General features: G+C 37.5%; 1 protein-coding gene across 5 annotated transcripts in view; it reads left to right on the forward strand.

The window, feature by feature from the left end:
- DPY19L3 (dpy-19 like C-mannosyltransferase 3) overlaps positions 1–24,733 on the forward strand; it is a 73,018-nt gene that overhangs the window by 18,848 nt on the left and 29,437 nt on the right. For 3 of the 5 annotated variants that reach the window (XM_019941004.3, XM_073795743.1, XM_033844544.2), the window contains exons 4-8: positions 6,736–6,826; positions 13,251–13,372; positions 14,112–14,257; positions 16,212–16,335; positions 16,880–17,014. In XM_019941004.3, the coding sequence (XP_019796563.1) occupies positions 6,736–6,826; positions 13,251–13,372; positions 14,112–14,257; positions 16,212–16,335; positions 16,880–17,014 (618 nt within the window). Of the gene's footprint in view, positions 1–6,735; positions 6,827–10,909; positions 11,000–11,925; positions 11,954–13,250; positions 13,373–14,111; positions 14,258–16,211; positions 16,336–16,879; positions 17,015–24,733 lie in introns of those variants that run through there. The other 2 variants (XM_073795745.1, XM_073795744.1) reach the window with 2 other exon arrangements.

A 24,733-nucleotide genomic window follows, 5' to 3' on the forward strand; every position in this document is an offset into this window, starting at 1 on the left:
TGATATAGCCACTATGGAGAACAGTATGGAGGTTCCTTAAAAAACTAAAAATAGAGCTACCATATGACCCAGCAATCCCACTACTGGCATATACCCTGAGGAAACCGTAATTCAAAAAGAGTCATGTACCACAATGTTCATTGCAGCTCTATTTACAATAGTCAGGACATGGAAGCAACCTAAGTGTCCATCGACAGATGAATGGATAAAGATGTGGCACATATATACAATGTAATATTACTCAGCCATAAAAAGAAACGAAATTGCGTTATTTGTAATGAGGTGGATGGACCTAGATTCTGTCATACAAAGTGAAGTAAGTCAGAAAGAAAAACCAATACCATATGCTAACACATATATATGGAATCTAAAAAAAAAAAAAATGGTTCTCAAGAACCTAGGGGCAGGACGGGAATAAAGATGCAGATGTAGAGAATGGACTTGAGGACACGGGGAGGGGGAAGGGTAAGCTGGGATGAAGTGAGAGAGTGGCATGGACTTACATATACTACCAAATGTAAAATAGATAGCTAGTGGGAAGCAGCCGCATAGCACAGGGACATCAGCTCCGTGCTTTGTGACCACCTAGAGGGGTAGGATAGAGAGGGTGGGAGGGAGACGCAAGAGGAAGGAGATATGGGGATATATGTATATGTATAGCTGATTCACTTTGTTATAAAGCAGAAACTAACACACCATTGTAAAGCAGTTAAACTCCAATAAAGATGTTAAAAAAAAAAAGTCATGTACCACAGTGTTCATTGCAGCTCTATTTACAATAGCCAGGACATGGAAGCAACCTAAATGTCCGTCAACAGATGAATGGATAAAGAAGATGTGGCACATATATACAATGTAATATTACTCAGCTATAAAGAGAAACGAAATTGAGTTATTTGTAGTGAGGTGGATGTGCCTAGAGTCTGTCATACAGAGTCAAGTAAGTCAGAAAGAGAAAAACAAATACCGTATACTAATGCACATACATGGAATCTAAAAAAAAAAAAAATGGTACTGGCAGGGCAGGAATAAAGATGTAGACATAGAGAATGGACTTGAGGACACGGGGAGGGAGGGGGAAGCTGGGCGAGGTGTGAGTATCAGCAACATACATATACTAGCAAATGTAAATGGTTAGCTAGTGGGAAGCTGCTGCATAGCACAGGGAGATACAGCTCAGTGCTTTGTGACAACCGAGAGGGGTGGGATAGGGAGGGTGCGAGGGAGGCTCAAGAGGGAGGGGATATGGGGATATGTGTATACATATGGCTGATTCAGTTTGTTGTACAACAGAAACTAACACAGTATGGTGAAGCAATTATACTCCAATAAAGATCTATTAAAAAAAAAACTTTCTGTTTGCTGAAAAGTTCTCTATCTTTGCTGTGGTAATACTATAGCCATTATCCAAATACGCTCAGGAACTGAGGAACTGAATTTTTAATTTTTTTAAATATACATTTATTTATTTATTTTTTGGCTGCGTTGGGTCTCCCTTGACTGAGTGCGGGCTTTCTCTAGTTGTGGCGAGTGGGGGTTACTCTTTGTTGCAGTGCGCAGGCTTCTCATGGTGGTGGCTTCTCTTGTTGCAGAGCGCAGGCTCTAGGTACGTGGGTTTCAGTAGTCGTGGCACAGGGGCTCAATAGTTGTGGCTTGCGGGCTCTGGAGTGCAGGCTCAGTAGTTGTGGCGCACAGGCTTAGTTGTTCCACAGCATGTGGGATCTTCCCAGACCAGGGCTTGAACCCATGTCCCCTGCATTGGCAGGCAGATTCTTAACCACTGTGCCACCAGGGAAGCCCCTGAATTTTTAATTGTAATTAAATTAAGTAGGCACATGTGGCCCACATTAAATCCTTCAGGAAATCCCAATCAGTTTTCTTTTGACAGTGTCTAGAATCCGATCACCTCTCACAACCTCCACCTTTGTCTCTACCAGGATTACTTCAGCAGCCCCCTTCCTGGTTTCCCGGCTTTGCCCTTGTCCCGTAGAATCTATTCTGAACACAGCAGCCAGTGCGATTCTTTTAAATATATAGCAGTGTATGTCTCTGCTCAAAACCCTTCACATTCAAACTCAACATGTCTAAAACCAAACTCCTGACCTCCGCACCTCCTGCACACACACCTTGTAGCTCAGAGTATGAGCCCAGAGTCCTTGTGTCTCCCAGACTGAGTGGTCCAGCCCCTAACCCCACATTACATCTCAGATTCTACTTCTGCCCCTACAGCCCCCCGACCTTATTACTGCCCCTTCCTTGTTCCTTCCACTCCAGCCACACTGTCTTCCTCGCCAATCTCCAGGGTGCATGTGGGCTGTTTTGCCTGACTGATGGGCTCTCCCCTCAGACATCCACATGGCTCACTACCTCACCTCTTCCGCTCTCTGGTCAGTGTCACTTCATCAGCGAGGCCTTCCCTGTCCACCTCCAGGATCATGGCACCACCCCCTTCCCTCCCTATACCACTTCTCTGCTTTCCTTTGTATATTTTACTTGTTTATTTGTTCCCTTCTCCTTCTGCTCTAGATTATAAATTCCATGAAGGCAGAGATCTGTGTCTCTTTTCTTCCCTGCTAAATCTCCCAGCAAAAGAATGCTTGTCAATTGTTGGTGGTCAGTAGGTATTTGTTGAGTGAATAAATGAGTGGATGGATGGATGAATGAATGAGTGAATGACGAAGATCGATTGGAGGAAGAAGATACCAATTAGAAGCACAGAATCCAGTGGGGAGGCTAGTTTAATAGGCAAAGAATTGTCATTCCTTCTAATTGATACCTGTCTTTCCTTGAACAGTCATTTTCCTTTTTAAAAAATGCATTGTTCTTTCTCATTGAAACTTAAACTCCTTGGAATCAAGGACTGAATTCTTATCCCTTTTTGTTTCCTCAGAAAATAAACGTTCAGCTATAAGGAAAGGTAATTCTCATTTGGCCAAAAGTACTCAAGTCACTCAATTTTTTTAAGTCTTTTTTCTTTATGCTAACATTTTTTCTTATTTATTTGATTTTATAGAATTTGCACATCTTCCCATTGAATACTCCTGCAAAGCAAGGAGTCTTTAGACCAAATAGGGTTATCCGCACAGTGGTAACTATGGTAGAACCACAACTGATAATTGCTTCAGCTGAGCCCAGTGGAAATACTGTCACTTCAACAATAGTCTAACCTAGTCACAAACACTGCTTGGCAGCTGTCATATGTCATGGCTTTTAATCAACTCTAGGGCAAGAATCATTCCATTCTAACAGATGGACATGAATTTAACCAGACAATAAACCATGTATGTGCCATAAATATGTTTGCTGACGGCATGATTCCCTGTACAGAACTTTAAGAACAGCTGTCTTATCATGAGCTACTGTTGCTTAGTGAGATGATTTGTTAACTTAATTCTGAAAGATTACATTTGTCTTTAATGTAATCTTTAATGTTAATTTTACCTTTAATGTTAATCTTTCAATGGCTTCCCCACTACCAGTTGCCTAGTTGTTTTGGGGGGGGGCAATTTTTATAAACAAAGTTATTTACATGAGATTTTTTAAAACTAATGATATGGTTCCTTTGCAAATTTGGTGTCATTTGTCTAAAACGGCTTATTACCTTTTGTGTGTTGCCAGGGCATGCAAAACATTAGTTGCATGCCCTGGCAACATTAATTAGTCATTTTCTTTTCTTCATGCTTATTTCCTTTTAGTACTTCTGTTAAATTACTATATTAACTACTACTTAAATGGCTTTAGCTGTACAATTTCTTAAAAATACAATTATTTTGTCTTTCTGCTTTTCTCTGTCATCTTCAGAGACAATGTTTTTTATTCTCTCAACAGTGCTTCCCCTGTGGAACTTGTGCAATTTAAAATATGAAGTATTTGTTCGTTTTGTGTTCTTCACAGGGTAACTTCTATTGATGTACCTTTTCATTGGCACTATCCACCAGGCAAAGTATAAATTGCTGTATAAAAACTGGAAAAGTGTTTTGAGTAGAGCAGATGTTCTCTTAGCATGAAGCAGATGTAAAACTTGCAAGTGTCTGTCTAATAAAGTATAGCATTTGGTTCTATACAGCTGGTGCCAAGATTACCAATTAATCATGTTGAAAGGCATTTTTACTAATCAGGATCCCCTCTGTTCTTTACACATTCTGGGTATGTTAAAAGAGAGAGAGATGGGGCACAAAAGTGGCTTTCTACTTTTAGTACTTTGAGCGGTTTTTCTTCTCTTTCTGCATCTTCATGAAGTCAGTCTCCTTTTAGAACCATGTCCGATAGGGAGCCCCCTACATGTGAATGACTGTTTTCGTTCTCCAGTTTGGTTTGGGCATGAGTGTTTGATGTCAGAATATTCCATTGAAGGCAGCCACACTTTGAGCACTTTAAGGCAGCTGGAGAGAAGGAAAGGAATGTAATATACTTAATGTGTTTTTTTTTTCTTATTTGCATGGGCAAAAGCTAGTATTTGCTTAGTTAATGTCAATTCATAGTTTCTATGGTTACCTGACCACGGAGGAGGTTGAACATTCTGGAAACAATTAATACCAATTTAGTTTTATGTTATCAAAAGCAGTGGAGCAGTTTTTCCCAAAGATTAAAGGTGAATGGATTAATGTGACTGCCAAAATATAAAACTTTACAGGTATGAAAGACACAACACAAATCAGTAGCAAATGTAAAAGCTAAAAGAGCTACATCATTTTCCGTTGTCCTTTTTGTAAAGCAAGTGTGCTAATGAAATTAAATTTCAAAACCCGATGAGCCTTTTTTTTCTTATGTTTGATTTCCCAAGGATAAATTTGTTTTCTGGGCTCCCCTGGTGGCGCAGTGGTTGAGAGTCCGCCTGCCGATGCAGGGGACACGGGTTTGCACCCTGGTCCGGGAAGATCCCACATGCCACGGAGCGGCTGGGCCCGTGAGCCATGGCCGCTGAGCCTGCGCGTCCAGAGCCTGTGCTCCGCAACGGGAGAGGCCACAACAGTGAGAGGCCCGCGTACCGCAAAAAAAAAAAAAAAAAAATTGTTTTCTGTGAAAGGAAGCTCGTTATATAAGAAGGTTTGCTACCCTGTGCCTTCTGCTTTTTTAAAAAAGAGTTAATGATGAAACATAATTGTTTTAATATCAGTAAGTGGATGTTTATACTCTTTGATAGTAGAGTATTCAATGCTTTATTCGTGAATTAATTTATAATACTTTTTTAAAGGGTAGGAGAAATATTTCTTTAAATATCTTTTTTTATTTTTTTTATTTTTGGCTGTGTCGGGTCTTAGTTGCCGGCGCACGGGTTCTTCGTTGGCCCACGGCATGTGGGATCTTCGTTCCCATACCAGGGATCGAACCTTCATCCCCTGCATTGCAAGGCAGATTCTTAACCACTGGACCACCAGGGAAGTCCCTCTTTAAATATCTTAAGGGCAGATCTGAAGATAAATAGCATGACTGGTTCTTTTAATGAAATGTTTATTACTATTTGAAAAATAATTGGAGGTAGGGGAAAACAAAGATGTGCTAAAAGAAGTTTATCCACTAGAAAGTAAGATATTCAGTGTTTATCATCCTCCACCAGTAAAGTTGGGTTTGTGGAATATGGATCCGCTGTATAGGAAAAAACATAGATGGTATTACATTTTAGACAGTGTGTTGCAGAACCTGGTTTTTTCAACACTGGTGTAAAAGAATCTATAATGACATAGGTTATAATTTATTTATTTTTTGCGGTACGCGGGCCTCTCACTTTTGTGGCCTCTCGCGCCGTGGAGCACAGCCTCCGGACGCACAGGCCCAGCGGCCGGCTCACGGGCCCAGCCGCTCCGCAGCACGTGGGATCCTCCCGGACCAGGGCACGAACCCCCGTCCCCTGCATCGGCAGGCGGACCCCCAACCACTGCGCCACCAGGGAAGCCCCGGTTATAATTTTTTGTTCATTTATACTGTTATATATATATGAAATATAGGATCTAAGAGTATTAATAGGATTATTCCAGAAAGTCTTCCCCATTCTTGTTACCAGTTGCCTCCATATTTTATATTACTGATTTAAATCTTAAATTTCATAAAAGCACCTTACAACCAAATTGACTAATAGCTACTACTTTAAATTTTCAGTTCTTCTAAAATTGAATATTTATATAAAAGCAGTTTAATATTTCTTGTATCCATTTTCCTACATGAACATCTTTCCACCAGGGTTACACTTGTCAAAGTAAAATTCACATGTAAAAGATCTGCCCCATTTTACTAAGAATACCTTGTATTCTTAGAATAAAAAGAAAATTATTAATCTTATATAATATTGTTAGCTTTTAGGCAGGTGTCTAATGCAGTTCTTTTTATTTGAGAGACTTTTTTCTACTGTCCCTATTTTGTTTTTCACTAATATTACATAAGAATGCTGGTACTTTTTTAAGGTTTTAATTTGTGTGAAATTAAAAACGTTAACTCTGAAACATTAACTTAAATGGAATTAGTTTTCTCCATTGTTAAAAATGGTTTGTTATAGGAAATTTTAAACATCCACAAAAATAGTGAGAATAGTGAAATAAACCCCTATAATATACACCCAGCTTCAATAATTATCAGCCTTTTATTGTTTTTATTTGCCAAGATTTCTTAAGACTGTTGTCAGAGGTTTTTGTTTTTGTGTTTTTCTTTTAAGTTGTAGTTCTATATCCTGTTTCTACAGTGACAATAGATATTTAAACAAAACTAGGTCATGTAAACCCAGTAGACCTAACTTTATTTCAGGAAGTGGAGCGAGAAATCTCATTCAGAACAGAATGTGGACTGTATTACTCCTACTACAAGCAGATGCTGCAGGCTCCAACCCTCATGCAAGGTAATCACAACTAATAGTTTTATTTGGGGTCTACTGCATTCTTTTCAATATTTCTGCTAAAATATACTTTTGCACTAATGCATTCTAAATGCTTTATAGATCTTGTGTAGTTTTTCCTTGAACTTGTATAGTTTTTTTCCTTTTTAACATAATCAATCCATGAAAATGTTTTGCTTTGGAAGAAGTTACATAATATTTTATGTAGTTCTCCTCTCCTTGCTTCTCAGCTCTACTCCATCCCTAATTATCTGTTCACAGTTTCTTGGTTTTGCTGTTAATTGTTTTCATGGTCATTTTGGAAAAGGTCTTTGTATGTGAAAGGAGTATTGTCTGAAAACAGGAGACGTTTTGGTAGTACAAATGAGAATTACAGTTGTCTTTTTTGTCCCCAGTGCCCCCATTCATTCCTTTATTTTGCAGTTACCATTTTCCCACGTTTTCTGTGTTTCTAAGTGGTTTAGAGCACATACTCTCTACCTTTACTCCATTTAATGGAACCCTCCAAAAGGGTCTCTCCTACTCAATATATGCGTTATATGCTTCATATGGGTGCATATAACAGAGAATTGCCTTTTTCTAGGCTTTGTTTGGAATGAGATATATTTTTGGCAAGAATTCTTCATGGGCGATGTTTTGTACTTCTAATTTTATCACGATAGGAGACATGAAGTTTTGGTTGCCTTTCTTCTAGTGCCATAAAAGTTAATCAGTTGATTCCTGTGTGGATAGTTGCATTCACACGTAATAAGGTTAATTACTCACCAGCCTTGCACTTAATGGTTTTAGCAGCCATTGATGACTATTGCCTCTGTCCATTATTTCAATAGAGTTACAGAAGTGACTCTCATTCCTCCTGCATTTATTAGCTGGAACTCTGTTAGATAGAAAACCTTTTTCTCATCAGCTATTTGATTACCCCGAGCTACAGTTTATCAAAAAAGGCAGGATAAGTGTTGATTTTTCCCCCATACAGTTGATCCTCATTATTCATGGATTCTATATTTGCAAATTCACCTACTCTCTGAAACATATTTGTAACCCCAGAATCAATAGTCCTGGTGCTTTCACCGTCATTCACGGGCATGTGCACAGCAGCGAAAATTTTTAGTTGCTTCATTTGTGTGTTCCCAGCTGAGGTCAAATAAGGTGATGCAGTGCTTTCGTGTTTCAGCTCAGACTACAGAGTCCTTTTCACAATCTGTTTAGTGCCATGTGTTTTTTGCATTTTTGTGGTTTTCGTTGGTGATTTTCCTGTTTAAAGTGGCCCACAAGCATAGTGCTGCAGTGCTGTCTAGTTTTCCTAAGTGCGAGAAGGCTATGGTGAAGGCATACAGAGAAAATAACGTGTGTTAGATGAGCTTTGTTCAGGTGTGAGTTAGAGTGCTGTCGGCCATGAGTTAAATGTTAATGAAACAACAATATATACTAAAGATGTCTTTAGACAAAAACTCATATAAATCAAGGTCATGTGTTGATCAGTTGATGAAAATGCATGACCAGAAGCTTGTAGGAAAGTAACCCTGTATTTCCTCCTCATTCAGTATTGCTAATACAGTTTTCATTGCAATTTTATAGAACATAACTGTGGTGAGTAATGAGAATCAGCTGTACTTACAAGTTCTCAAAATTACAAGTTGCTTCTCTAGCATTCCCCAAAGCAGGGGTTCTTATTGAAGGGCAGTTGTGTCCCTGGGGGACATCTGGAATGTCCAGAGATGGTTTTGATTGTTACACTTTACGGGGGAGAGGGTGAGTGTGCTACTGGAATTTAGTGAGTAGAGGGCAGAGATGCTGCTAAACATCCTGTAGTGCTCAGGACAGAAGAAGTATCGGGACCAAAATGTCAAAATACTGGTAGTGTTGAAGTTGAAAACCTCTGCTCTAAAGGTGAATAATGAGTATTTTCTTTCTAATCACTATGAACTCAGTGGTTGATCTGTTTCAATTCATTTAGTTATTTGTTAAGATTATTCTTTTAGAAACTTTCAAACATATAAAAAGGTAGAGAAAATCCTCTAATGGATTTGCACTCAAGTATCACTCAATTACAGTGGTTACCAGTTTATGACCAATCTTGTTTCCTCTCTACCCCCATCCTCAACCTGGATAATTTTGGAGTAACTCCAAGACATCATATTGCTTCATCTGTAAATATATCAGTATAATTTTCTAAAGAATGGCAATTCCCTTTTTTTTTTTTTTTTTTTTTGCGGTACGCGGGCCTCTCACTGCTGTGGCCTCTCTCGTTGCGGAGCACAGGCTCCGGATGCGCAGGCTCAGCGGCCATGGCTTACGGACCCAGCCGCTCCTCAGCATGCGGGATCCTCCCGGACTGGGGCACGAACCCGTGTCCCCTGCATCGGCAGGCGGACTCTCAACCACTGCGCCACCAGGGAAGCCCATCCCTTTTATAAACATAACCAAGTTGTCATTATCACAATTAAGAAATTACTTAATATCAAATATCTACTCAATATTCTCATTTTCCTCTTGTCTTACAGATTTTTAATGTAGTTTTGAAATCCAAATAAAGCTCATACATTGCAGTCTTTCGCTATGTCTTTGTTTCTTTTAAGCTATGGATTTCTCACCATCTTTTTTTTCTTGTAATTCTTCACTGGAAACACTGATTGCTTTGTCTGAGTTTTCCACTTTCTGGATTTTGGTGGAGCCCCAGTGGTGCCATTCAGTGTTTCTCTGTTGTCTGAATTTCTTCGTAATTGGCAGTTAGATCTAGAGGCTTGCTCAGATTTAGGTTCTGCTTTTTAGCAAGAATACTTCCTAGATGGTGTTGTCCACTTCCACATCAGGGGGTGCATAATGTGCAGCTCATTCTTTTGGAGTTTAGACTGGGCCATCCATTATTAAGTTCTTAGTTAGCCTTTCACCTAGGTTTATCACCATTGATGATCATTACTTAAATCTGTTCATTACATAAGGACTATAGCATGGTGATATTCTGATTCTGTAATTCCTTCCATCATTATCAGATGGACTTCCTCTCTAAATAAAAACATTTTCTCATCAACTATTTGGCAACCCAGAATGTCAGTTCCTAAAGGAAAGGTGGGATAAGTATTGCTCCTTTCCCTTTGTTTTAGAATGGGTTACCTCTCTAGCATCCCCTAAAGGTTTGCTTTTTAAATATTATCATAAACACATGGATTTCTAACATATTTCATGCATTTCAATCTTTTGCATTATTCTTCTTATAACAAGTTGTCCAGTCTTTGGCCAGTGGGATGCCCTTCAAATCAGCTGCTGTCTTTTTTTTTTTTTTTTTTTTTTGGCTGCATTGGGTTTTTCGTTGCTGTGCGGGCTTTCTCTAGTTGTGGCAAGCTGGGGCTACTCTTCATTGTGGTGCACAGGCTTCTCATTGCGGTGGCTTGTCTCGTTGCGGAGCACAGGTTCTAGGCATGCAGGCTTCAGTAGTTGTGGCACACAGGCTCAGTAGTTGTGGCTTGTGGGCTCTAGAGCACAGACTCAGTAGTTGTGGCACCTGGGCTTAGTTGCTCTGCGGCATGTGGGATCTTCCCGGACCAGGGCTGAACCCTTCTCCTCTGCATTGGCAGGTGGATTCTTAACCACCAACTGCTGTCTTTTTGACATGACTCCAGTAGCCTTTGAAAACTCCTTTGGCATGACAAGATGTTTCAAGCCCATTTTGTGTATTTCCTACCCATGACCTAGAATCAGCTGTTTCTCCAAGGAGCCCCAGTTCTCTTTAGTGGCTATTTAGAGACCACAGTCTGGGTACTAGAGGCACTTATTGCTACTAGTTTGGTCCTTATTTCCAGACCTTTAGTGAGCAGAGTAGGAAATGTAATTTTTTTTTTCCTAAAAGAAAATATGAATAGAGCTATTTTTAGTTCAAAATTAGGATAACAAGGTTTTTACTTTTTTGACTTTATATTTGTATCTTGTTTTCTTTAAGCTGAAAATTTTGGCTTCTATGACATTATCACTTATTTGTTTTATGCTGCTATGTAGAATACTTTCAGTGTAGCAATGATAATATTGCTACTAACAGTATGATTGCCTGAAAACAGTTCAAGCTGTCTTTGTAATTCTTTTTGTCCTTAGGATGTAGCCTACTAGGAATTTACAGTCATATTCCTCTATTCCCAAGAACACTGGAAAGAGTTCTTTTTATGTGACCAAGCTACCAACTCAGTAGGTTTCTTTGTTTTATCTTGCTTTTGGTTTTCAGTGATTGCTTTGTTAAAAAATTTTATATATTTTTTATACTTATTAAAAAAATGTTTACATGGTTCCAAAGTCAAAACTATAAAACAGGGAGCATTCAGGGAAGTCCACCTCCATCCCTGTAACCTCCACCCTGTTTCTTTCCTCACTCTTTAGGTAACTATTTGTATTAGTTTTTGGTTTATTCTTCTACCGTTAGTATTTTCAATATAAGCAAATACTTTATATATTCATATTTTCCCTTTTATTACAGAAAAAACCCTGCTTACTGTATACACTGTCCTCTATTTTGCTTTTTTCACTTGACTGAAATCTTGATCACTCTATAGTAGAGTATCATGATATTCCTTATTTATTTACTTACTTATTTTCTTGCAGTTGCATAGTACTCCTTGGTGTGGGTAACCATAACTTTATTCAGGTAGCCTTCTTGTCTTTGTCTACTCGGGCTGCCATAACAAACTAACATTGACTGGGTGGCTTAAAAAAACAGAAATTTATTTTCTCACAGTTCCAAAGGCTGGAAGTCTAAGATCAGGGTACCAGCACAGCTGGGTTCTGGTGAGGACTCTCTTGGCTTGTTGCTGGCCACCTCTCTTTGCATCCTCACATGGAAGACAGAGACAGAAAGCAAGCTCTCCAGTGTCTCTTCTGATAAGAGCACTAATCCCATTATGAGGGTCCCCCTCTTATAACCTTTGTCTCTACCTAATTACCTCCCAAAGGCTCATCTTCAATACCATCACATTGGAGGGGGAACAGCCTTAGGGCTTCAACATAGGGGGCCATATAAAGTCTCAGTCCATAACACTCCTGTATTAGTCTAGTAGGACTGCCGTAACAAAATAACACCGAGTGGTTAGCTTAAACAGTACAAATTTATTTTCTTTCAGTTCTGGAGGCCAGAAGTCTACGATCAAGGTACTGTCGGGGTTGGTTTCTGGTGAAGCCTCTTTCTGGCTTGTAGATGGCCACCTTCTTGCCATGTCCTTACAAGGCCTTTCCGCTGTGTGTGTGCATAGAGGGAGGGAGAGAGCCCTCTCTTGTTGGTTCCTCTTCTTATATGGACACCATGTCCTATCTGATTAAGGCCCCACCCTATGACCTCACTTAACCTTTTTACCTCCTTGTAGACCCTATCCAAATACAGACACATTGGGGTTAGGGCTTCAACATAGGAATTTGGGGGGACACATTTCATTCCAAAACACCTCCTGTTGATGGACTTTGGCATTGTTTCTGATCTTTTGCTTTTACAGATGGCACTGCAGGAATGACCTTGTACCTATGTCATTTTGTCTTTTTGCCAGTCTGTCTTTGGAATCTGTTCCTAGACATGGGCTTCCTGGATCAAAGAGTAAATGCACATGTAATTTTGCTAGGTGTTGCCAAATTGTCTTCCATAGGGATTATACCATTTTGCATTCCCAACTACAGTGTATGAAAGAGCCTTACAGCCTCACTAACAGAGTATATTGTCAAACTTCTTGATTTTTTCCAAGCTGCTAGGTGAGAAACGATATCTTAGTGTAGTTTTAATTTGCTATTCTAGTAGGAGTGAGGTTGAGCATCTTTTCAGATGTGTAAGGACTGTGTGCATGTTTTCTTCTGTGAACTGTTCATACCTTCTGTTAATTAGTTGGCTTGGTTACAGTAGCAAATGACCTCAATATAACAATGGAATTCTGTAACAACAGATTTATTTCTCACTCTCATTATCCAGCCCCTATGTGGAACATACTGTTACCACTGCAGAGGGAAAGGGCAAGATTGCTGGTGGAAGCATGCATTGTCTCTTAAAGATTCTGCTCAGATGTGACCTGTGTCACATCCACTCACCTGCCATTGGTCAGAGCAAGTCAAATGGCCAAACCCATCCCTGGGGGTGGGAGGGAGGCTTCATATACTCTCCCAAAGGAGGTACTACAGGTCTCATGGCAGGAAGGCAGAGCAGGGAAATAGAAAATCCTCTTGCCCAAATTTCTGTAGAAGAATCATACGGTTCTTCTATTACATCACAGAAGTTATAATTTACCTATGTTTGTGTAAACATTTAAATAATGTCCATCTATTATATGGTGTGCTTTTCATGGATAGGACTATTATATCCGCAACACCTAGCACATTCTCTGGCATATACTAAAGAATCTATGAATAGTTTTGAATGAATAATTTAATTATAATTATCTTTTACTGAATTTTCAAATATCAATCTTAGGTTTTCACGGCTTAATATATGATAACAAAACCGAATCTATGAGGACAATTAACCTCCTTCAACGAATGAATATTTACCAAGAGGTTTTTCTCAGTATTTTATATAGAGTTCTACCCATACAGGTATGTTGTGTTCTGTGACATTGAATTTAATATTAGATGAAAGTCAAAGTCTGACATTTTAAGTTGAATGTTTCACATATGTTTTTCTGATCTTCAACTGGCTTGGTATAAAAACAGTAGTATCCTAATTTTCTCCACACATATTGTGAATTTTGCTTTTTATTTATATTTTATAAGATATTTTTACATATAGATGCTTCCAGGCTTAAAGTATGCAGTCTAGAAGCTGATAAATATTTTCATTTGGAAACATGTGATCACTCCTCATTTATCTTTGAAATAAAAAAACAACAACCTGGAGAGTTAGCAAATCACAGTGACCACTTCTCATGTGAATAAGGTAATACTGGATGAAGTTAGCTGTAAAACTCGTCTAAAGAATGAAACTAGGGACTTCCCTGGTGGTCCAGTGGTGAGGACTCCGCGCTCCCAATGCAGGGGGCCTGGGGTCAGGGTACTAGATCCCACGTGCCGCAACTAAGACCCAGGGCAGCCAAATAAATAAATAAATACTTAAAAAAAAAAAAATGAAGCCAGAATCCTCAAGGACTTCCTTTTCTGCTTTTGTATTGAGAAGAAAGGCTGCTAGCACACTTTTACACAGGAAGGAGTGATGTACGCTTATTTCTTGGAATTAATACCAAGCTTCTGAATATTAAATTTCCACTGTCATATTTTGTAAATGGCATGAGAAGGAGTAGGGCTTCTTTAACAGACGTTTTTTATCATTCCCTTACAGAAATATATAGAGCCAGTTTATTTTTATATTTACACCTTATTTGGACTCCAAGCAATTTATGTCACAGCTCTTTACATAACCAGCTGGCTCCTGAGTGGTACGTGGCTGTCAGGACTCTTAGCAGCTTTCTGGTATGTCACAAATAGGTGAGTTGGAATCAGTATTCCCTTCTCCTTTTCTAAGGTATAAGTTAAAATGAAGTCACTTCATTTCCAGTTTAAAGAAGGTTGTTCTGCCACATTTTGTTGGAGTATTTTCTCTTTGGGTTACCTAGTGGAGGTTTTCTTATTTAGTAAGGTAGAAAGTCCTACTTTTATATGTACATCTACAGCTGAGGAACAAAACACTGAATTGTAAGTCAAGAGAATCATCTATAATAATCCCAATTCTATTACCAACTTGCTGTGTGATCAGTATTTCTCCAGCCACAAATCTCATCTCTTAAAAGGTTTATTAATATCTTTATTATCAACCTCAGTAAGATTGTATGCAGCTCATAATTAGCAAAGTATAAAGCACTGTACAAGTGTAAGGAAGTTCTTACATTATTTAATTAATATCTATTAATTTCCAAACCCTGGAGCATTATGAAATAGCATTTTTAAAAAACATATTCGAGATAAATCGAATTATTGCCTTACCTATTAAAAGCAACACCAATAGTCAGTAGCAGTCTTAAAACTTGAACATGAATTCTGATGTTGATTTTATGTTGTAATCCTCAACAAATTACTTTTTATTATAACCTTACTGAGTGCTTACTATATGCCAAGCACTTTACATCATACTTTATATGTATGATTTTAACAAACCTGTAGAGTGGGTACTATTATTATTACTATTTTGTTTTATTTTATTTTGTGTGTGTGTGTGTGTGGTATGCGGGCCTCTCACTGTTGTGGCCTCTCCCGTTGCGGAGCACAGGCTCCGGACGCGCAGACTCAGCGGCCGTGGCTCACGGGCCCAGCCGCTCCGCGGCATGTGGGATTCTCCCAGACCTGGGCACGAACCCGTGTCCCCTGCATCGGCAGGCAGACTCTCAACCACTTGCCGCCACCAGGGAAGCCCATTATTACTATTTTAGAAGTGAGGTAATTGAAGCTTAAAAGGTTGTTTTATACATATACATTATATGTATAAATATATAAAAAGGTTATGTGTGCATATGTATATATATATGAGAATATTTATATAGGCATATATATTTATATATAGATAAAGGCACACACACACACACACACACACACACACACACACGTGCACACATGGAGCTAAGTCTTGGTCAGAATTCAAATGCAGAGTGTGAGACCACTATGTTATGCTGCCTCTTAACATTTTATTTATTTTTTATTTATTTATTTATTTTTTGCGGTACGCGGGCCTCTCACTGTTGTAGCCTCTCCCGTTGCAGAGCACAGGCTCTGGACGCGCAGGCTCAGCGGCCATGGCTCACGGGCCCAGCCGCTCCGCGGCATGTGGGATCTTCCCGGACCGGGGCACGAACCCACGTCCGCTGCATCGGCAGGCGGACTCTCAACCACTGTGCCACCAGGGAAGTCCACTCTTAACATTTTAATCTAACATATTATTCCTGCTAAGAGTAAATGAAAGTCTGTAATTCAGCTATACTTCAACAAAAAATAAATTTTAAAAAAGAATAAATTAAAGTCAAATTTATTGTTTCTATTAAAAGTAAATAAAGACATTTATTGGATTCCTAGTATGTATAGGGATCGTTCTTGGTACTAGGTGTACAAAGTTGAAAACTTAACTACACTTGCCCTCTGGGGGTTCACATTTTAGGGGAGTCAGGGAGCTTTTAAAAGTTTATTAATCAATGACAAAATTAAGACTCAAGTATAAAGCACTACCAGTTCTACCCCAGTTCTACCACTGTATACCTGTGGACAGGTTAGTTAAATTTTCTCAATGCCAGTTTTATGTTGCAGGCGTGATGATGATGATGATAAAGGCAAATTATTGAGAACCAAGAACCAAAATCTAAACATACTTAACATAATATGTCTTTCACTTTAGGAAATCTTTGAGGTAATGATAGTAAAAATTACTACTTTGGTCCTTTGTGTTTTCCTTGTGCAGAATAGATACCACAAGGGTTGAGTTTACCATCCCACTGAGAGAGAATTGGGCGCTGCCATTCTTTGCAATTCAGATAGCAGCAATTACATATTTCCTGAGACCAAACTTACAGCCCCTTTCTCAAGTAAGTTTTTATAATACTTTGTATATATTTTTAGTTCTCCAGTTTTATCTTAGAAGCTTCAGAAAATGTGATGTTCATCGTGTCCAAGTGCATGTTAATAGTTCTTATTCCATGACCAATTTTTTAACTTGAGTTAAATTAAGTTTTCTTTTTCTAAACCTGTTGCTACTTTGCAAAGAAAATGTTTTCATTTTTGATGTTAAAAATGTACTCTGCATTATCTGCCCTTAAACAGTTATGGCAAACCCACACAAAATTTCTGCAGAACTGTCAGAATTTTTAAGCCATTGCTCTTGAGATGTGATTTGGTGCATTATTGCCTCCATGATAATATGGAGTACACATACCATATGTGAATATTTATATGCAGAGTGTCACGTTAGGCTATTTAGAACTTAAATAACAAATGCAAGAGTTTTCAGAGCAACAGTGCATAGTTTTTCTGTTTGGTTTATAGAGATATTGGCTGCTCTTGAGAACACTTGTCTGAGAGGCTTTTTATTACTAGAGACATGTAAATTATATAAAGATTTTCTTTTTACAGAGGCTGACACTTCTTGCCATTTTCATATCAACTTTTCTCTTTAGTCTAACATGGCAATTTAATCAATTTATGATGCTGATGCAAGCATTAGTGCTGTTCATACTGGACTCCTTGGACATGCTGCCAGCAGTGAAGGTAAGGTTTGCTCTCTTTTCTCAGTTGAGATGGTTGTTGTTTAATGTTTTATATGATAGAATGAGCTCAAAATATGCACATGCTTAATGATAAAGTTGAAGCTGCTTCTTAGCTATAATGTAAATATGCTGTAGTCAGTTGAAGCTGAGTAATTTATGCAGCCTAGTTTGATCATCTTAATTTTTATTCTGCTTATTTTACATTAAAAGATGGATTTATTTCGGGACTTCCCTGGCAGGCCAGTGGTTAAGACTCCACACTTCCACTGCACAGGGCACAGGTTCGATCCCTGGTCGGGGAACAAAGATCCCACATGTGGCGTGACCTTAAAAAAAAGATGGATTTATTTGGAGCACAAATGTCTAAATCAGTTGTCCTTTATAGAGTTGACTTAAATTTTAAAATATAAGATAGCTATTTTAAAATGTATTACTGTGTATTGTCCCACCTTTTTTCCCCCAAGGAAATCAATGGGTGTATAACAGCTTTTCTGTGGTACTTTGTAAAATTTTCATAGTAACATTTACCAGTATGGGATGTGAATCCCTATTGATTGGTCAGAGGTCACATATGAAATAAGGAAATTATAAAGGAAACCATTGTTTGTCTCCCAGTGTGTGCTGCTGTCATTTAACTGTATGGTTTTTGTCATGTGCAGAAATATGTTTTAATGTGTTGTATATGTTTTTAAGTTGCTCATAGTTACTATTCCAAAGTAACAGTAACTTAAATATTTTCCAAGTATAAAATATTATCACCAGGTCTAAGGCAGCAATATAATCTAATAGAGAAGAGTTGTACTCACATATTCCATGTCAAAAGAGATGCAACAATCTTTGGAAACTGACTGAATCTGAATTAGGAAACATTAAAGTCAACCAACACACATATATTATCTATCTACTGAGTCATAATAATAGGATAGGCACTATAGAAAATTCCAACCTGTATAAGACATTGTCCCATCCACAGGGAGTTTGCCATCTAGCTTGGGAAATAAAGATGTCTATACAATTAGAGGGATGTCTGTATATCTATAGATGTCAATTTGTAGTAACAGTAAGTGCCAGAAGTCTAGAAGAGGAGACTTCTTTTTCGGCTAGAAAGGTTTCACAGAAATGAGATTCTAGAGGTGGACCAAAAATGAGGAGACTAGAATTTGGATGGAGTTTGAGATGGGAAGATATGAAGGTAAAATACAGTAAAGAAAGCAGGTGGATAAATGGGAAAAGTATGTGAAAAAGAATGGATACTTCTATGGGTATAACTGAATCACTTTTCTGTATACCTGTAACTAACACATCATTAATCAGCTATACTCCAATATAAAATAAAAATTAAAACTATTTTTAATTAAAAAAAGAAAGCAGGTGGATAAGCCAAAGTTAAAATGTGTATATATGTGTGTGGGTGTATAATATATGTGTGTGTATATATATATATATATGGTATTAGATAATGATAATAGAGCCCACATGCCTCTAAAAGCTGCATGTACAAATGAAGCTGAGTCTGTTGCTGTCTGTTTATATTTGCTTTCCTGTTTTGTAAACTCTTTATGCTTTGTTCATGGAGACTTGCAAGCTAAGGGGAAGAGGTGCCTAGATACCTTTGTATTTCTTCTTGTCATACACTCTTAGGCCAGTTAGTCTCTTCATATGTGATATCACTTTTCCCCCCTTTCTAACAAGTATGTTCAAAAGAACATTGTACATTTTAACATAAAAATAAATTAATTAATAAATGAAAGAAGAAATAAATAAAAATAAATAATATTGAGCCATTTTGAAAATACATATATAAAACTTTTTTCCTAGTGTATAATGTTTCTGTAGTGTATTTTCAAAAGCCTAAGAAAACATGTATGTCTTTTCACCAAATTTTGACCTCTTGAAATTTATCCTAAGGAAATAATCAAACATGTTCATTTTAGCTGGACTGTAATAAGAAAAGTCTGGAAATGACCTAAGTCAATAGCAATAGGGTATTGTTAAACAAACATGTCTTAACTGTGTAACACAGTGTTAGTTATAAATAACCATTAGTTTTCCTTCTCCCTTTTTTAAAAATAAAACATATGTATAGAGAGAGGAAAGTTTCCAGAAATATATGCATTAAAGTATTAGTAGTCAGCTATGTGATTGATGCTCTTATTTTCTTTTTGTTCTTTACATCTCTTGAATATTTCTGTAATGAACATCTGTTTCTTTTTCTTTTTTAAAAAATTGGAAAACAGAATAAAAGGTACTATTTTGGCACAGACAAAAAACTAAAGAATAATACAGCTAATTTATTTCATATTCAGTTCTAAGCTTCGTTGAACTTTTATATTTGAAACTCTGTTGGCGTTAGAAGTAGTTAAAACTATCAGAATTAAAGGAGGGACAGTATTATAATGAAAGGATCCTGGGTTATAATACCAAGTTGCTACTATCAACTCTGAAGATAACTAGCTCTTTAAACTTTGTCAAGTGATATAACTTCTTGGAGTGGAATCACTGATCTCTAATCATATTGAATGGGAAAGAGTCAGAATAATTGATATAGAAAAAAGTAATACAAATTCAGAGCCTGATGTGGTGACAAGAAGCAATATCTTTTTCAGTACACATCATCTTCTTTTCATGGATGATGGAAAATCTCTTACCATCAAAAGATCAAGTTTTCAGTGAGAAATGTGTACAGGGTTTTAAAATGTAAAACAGAACAGTAAATGTTATTACTAAGCATATAATTCTGTTCGATTAAAGACTAAGAATGTGGAGACTACCTGTTGTGAAAACAAAACACATTAGTGATCAATGCCTAAGAGGCAATTTTAAAGTACTCCGTATGGTTCCAGACAAAATGAAGGAAACGCACTTCTTATTCTTCCTACTAAGTACAATTAAAAGCCCTAGACAGTATGTAAAAAACAAATATAAGAAAATTTTGAGAGGTGGAGAAAAGAAAGTAGACTACACCTAGAGACCTCGAAACCAGAGGAAGAATATGGCAGTGAGTTCACTGGGTTTTCTTTTTGCTGCATATATCTCAGACTAGGTACTGGAAAAGTCAGCAATCAGGAGAAACCAATGGACTCAAACCAAAAAAGCCCCAAGAAAAGCCAAAAGGACAAGAAAGGGTGAAGCATGAATGCCACATGGAGAACCTTCAACTTTAACCTATTGGTAATGAGACAGCCCTCCCCATCCCTGCCGGGATGGTGTCAGCAGAGAGCCTAAACTTTCATCTTCACCCAGCAGTAATGAGACACCCCTTTCTTCTGCCCCTCAAAAGTCAGTGGAGGTCAAATGTCCAGGTCACCCTGGACATCCAAACCCATCTGGAAATAATGAGGCAGTGTCCCTCTTTCCTCAGTGGCATGACACTGGCATGGTGTCAGAGGAGAAGAAGAAGATTTACATAAGATTTTACATAAGAAGATTTACATAAGATTCAGAGTTCCATAACATAATACAATACAATTGAAGATCATTTGTTAAACTAAGAACCAGGAAAATCTCTTGAATGAACAGAGACCATCAGCAGGTGCCAAAACCAAGGCACACAAAAGTTGAATTACCTGACAAGGAATTTAAAGCAGCTATCATAAAAATTCTCATTGAGCAATTACAAACACACTTAAAACAAATGAAAAATAGGAACTCTTAACAGAGATTTAGAAGATAAAAAGAAGAAATGGAAATTTTAGAACTGAAAAATTCCAATAATGAAAATAAAAACCTCAGTAGATGGGCTTCCCTGGTGGCACAGTGGTTAAGAATCCGCCTACCAATGCAGGGGACATGGGTTCAATCCCTGGTCCAGGAAGATCCCACATGCTGCGGAGCAGCAAAGCCTGTGCGCCACAACTACTGAGCCTGCACTCTAGAGCCCGCAAGCCACAACTACTGAAGCCCACATGCCTAGAGCCCGTGCTCCACAACGAGAAAAGCCATTGCAGTGAGAAGCCCACAGACTGCAGTGAAGAGTAGCCCCCGCTTGCCTCAATTAGAGAAAGCCCGCACACAGCAACGAAGACCCAATTCAGCCAAAAAAATAAACAAATTAATTAAAATAAATAAATTTTTTAAAACCCAAAAACTCAGTAGATGGACTCAACAGTAGACTGGAATGGTCAGAGGAAAGAATCAGTGAACTTGAAGACAGGACAATTTAGAAATGAACTAATTTGAACAAGAAAATAGACTGGAAAAAAATGAACAGAGCTTCAGAGACCTATGGGACCGTAACAAGAAGTCTAATTCGTATAATCAGAACCCCAAAAGGAGAGAAAGAGAGTGAGGCTGGAAAAAGTATTTGAAAAAAATACTTTTTGAAGGAATGTCAAAAACTTCCCAAATTTGTCAAAACCTACAGAATCAAGAAGCTGAGCTAATGTCAAATGGGTAAACCCAAATAAACCAATGCCAAGATACATCATAATCAAACTTCTGGAGAATAAAGATAAAGAAAAAAATCTTGAAAGCAGTCAGAGAAAAGTGATACCTATAGGGGAAAACCAGTTTGAACGACAGTCGGTTTCTCATCAGAAACCATGGTGCTGAAAGAATAGAATGGTCAACCCAGAATTCTATAGCCAGCAAAAATATCTTTCAGGAAAGAAAGGGAAAGCAAAACATTCTCAGATGAAGGAAAACTAACAGAATTTGTTACCTATGGACCTATTGTTAAAAAAAAAATGGCTAAATGAAGTTCTTGAAATAGAAGGAAATGATAAAAGAAGAAATGTTGGGACATCAGGAAGAGAGAAAAGGCAATTAAAAGTAAAAATATGAATAAATATAATAAACTTCCTCTCTCATCTTGAGTGTTCTAAATTATGTTTGATAGCCGAAGCAAAAATAATAATATGGTCTTATGGTTCTCAATGTATGTAGAGGAAATATTTATGACAGTTGTAAATGAGAAAAGTAAAGGGACTTAAATTGAGGTAAAATTTCTACACTTGATTCAAACTGGTAAAATGTCCACACTAGTAGACTGTAATAAGTTATGAATGTATAATGTAATAACCCAGAACAACCACTAAAAATCTGTACACAGAGATACATTCAAAAATACTATAAATAAGTAAAAATGGAATTCTAAGAATATTCAAGTTACCCACAGGAAGGCAGAAAAGAAAACAGAAATGGAAAACGGAGTGAACAAACAGCAAATGATAAAATGGCAGATTTAAGACCTATCATATCAATAATAACACATATATACAATAGAACATTACTCAGCCATAAAAAGAAATGAAATTGAGTTATTTGTAATGAGGTGGATGGACCTAAAGTGTGTCATACAGAGTGAAGTAAGTCAGAAAGAGAAAAACAAATACCATATGCTAACACATATATATGGAATCTAAAAAAGAAAAATGTTCTCAAGAACCTAGGGGCAGGACAGGAATAAAGACGCAGACATAGAGAATGGACCTGAGGACATGGGGTGGGGGAAGGGTAAGCTGGGACGAAGTAAGAGAGTGGCATTGACATATATACACTACCAAATGTAAAATAGATAGCTAGTGGGAAGCAGCTGCATGGCACAGGGAGATCAGTTCAGTGCTTTGTGACCACCTAGAGGGGTGGGATAAGTAGGGTGGGAGGGAGATGCAAGAAAGAGGGAGGGGATATGTGGATATATGTATGCACATAGCTGATTCACTTTGTTATACAGCAGAAACTAACACAACGCTGTAAAGCAATTATACTCCAATAAAGATGTTAAAAAAATTACATTAAAGGTAAATGATCTAAATACAACTATTTAAAGACAGAGATGGGTTAGAATAGATTAAAAAAGCACAACCCAATTGTTTTCTACAAGGAACTCACTTCAAACAAACAGTATAGGTAGATTGAAAATAAAAGGGTAGGAAAAGATACACCATGCAAATATTAATCAAAAGAAAGTAGGAGTGGCTATATTAATATCAGGTAATGTAGGCATGAGAGCAAAGAAAATTACCAGAATAGTATATACTAATAAAAGTATTAATCCACCAAGAAGACATAGCAATCCTAAATGTACATGTACTAACCAACAGTGCCACAGTATATGTGAAGCAAAAACTGACAGAACGGAAAGGAGAAACAGACAAACCCAAAAAGAGTTGAGGACTTCAGCACCCCTCTCTCTCAACAATTGAGAACCAGACAGAAATCGTTAAGGATATAGAACTCAACAACACCATCAACTAACAGGATCTAACCAACATTTATAGAACATTCCACCCAACAACAGCAGAATACCCAATGGATTGAACCAATGGATTCAAACTAGAAATCAACAAAAAGATAAGGAAATTTCCAATATTTGGAAACTAAGCAGCACACTTCTAAATAATCTATGGGTCAAAGAGGAAGCCTTGAGGAAACACTGAACTCAGTGACAACAAAAATGCAACATATCAAACCTTGTGTGGTGCAGCTAAAGCAGCACTAAGAGGGAAATGTGTACCACTACACACATTATAAAAGAGGAAAAATCTAAACCATAACCAAGCTCCCACCTTATGAAACTAGGAAAGGAAGAGCACAATAACCCCAACTCAAGCAGAAGGAAGAAAACAATAAAGAAAAGAACAAAAATCAATGAAATTGAAAACATAAAAACAATAGAGAAAATTAGCGAAATAAAAAGCTAGTTCTTTCAAAAGATCAGTAAAACTACAGACCTTCATAATTCCCTTGGAGCATTAAACATTCAATGTTAGCATACTTTGATACCAAAGTTCTGATTCTCTGTGGCAGTACTTATGTTCTAGCCAGTTAAGAACATAGACTCTAGAACCAACTGCCTCGATTTTAATGAGTTGATATAAGTGAGTCATTTATCATACTCCCTGATATTTTATGAATGTTAAAAAATGTTAACCATGTTTAATTATGAATGATAATGAAGAGCATGAGCATGCCATTGAAGAAAATTTTGATTATTCTGTATAGGAAGAATGTATTATTGCTGCCTTGTTTCTAAACTCTGAACTAATAGAACCTGAGGAGGAACATCAAAAGTACCACTGGAAAAAAAAAAAGTACCACTGATAATCCACAACTTTCTAGTATACAGTACTGCTCAGTATTACATTTCTGGCTGATCACCCAGTGTTTCTCTTGAACCTAGGATATCATTACAGTTGACCCTTAAACAACATGAGTATCACTGCGTGGGTCCACTTATGTGCAGATTTTTTCAATAAATATATACAGTCCTCTGCAGTTGGTTGAATTCATGGATGCAGAAGGCTGACCATGGAACTTGAACATCCAAGGATTTTGTTAACCCACTGTGGGTCCTGAAACCAGTCCCCCACAGATACCAATGGATGACTGTACATTTATAAAACTGTGCAGTCTTGTAACACAGACTGCTCTTTGTTCTCTAAATATTCCTACTTGGTGTAAAAAAAGACTGCCAGCATCAAAAAAAATCGTAATCCAAATAAAGACAAAAGAAGTTTTATTTTAAAAAAATATATTCCTGAATGAGTCATTATGCTTAAAGAGTTCCTACAGATTTAATGAGGAAAATATTTACACCCCTATGGAAAAAGGGAGCAAAAGATACAAATACTTCATAGAAGGAAAAGCATCAAAAGGAATAAAATATGTAGGTATAAATTGAACAAAAGAAGTGCAGACTTATACCCAGAAAACTACAGAACACTGTTGAAAGTTTTAAAGACCTGCATAAATTGGAAAGATTTCCCATGTTCATGGA

This window comes from Tursiops truncatus, chromosome 19 (genome assembly GCF_011762595.2).
Source record: "Tursiops truncatus isolate mTurTru1 chromosome 19, mTurTru1.mat.Y, whole genome shotgun sequence".
NCBI classification, from domain to species: domain Eukaryota; kingdom Metazoa; phylum Chordata; class Mammalia; order Artiodactyla; family Delphinidae; genus Tursiops; species Tursiops truncatus.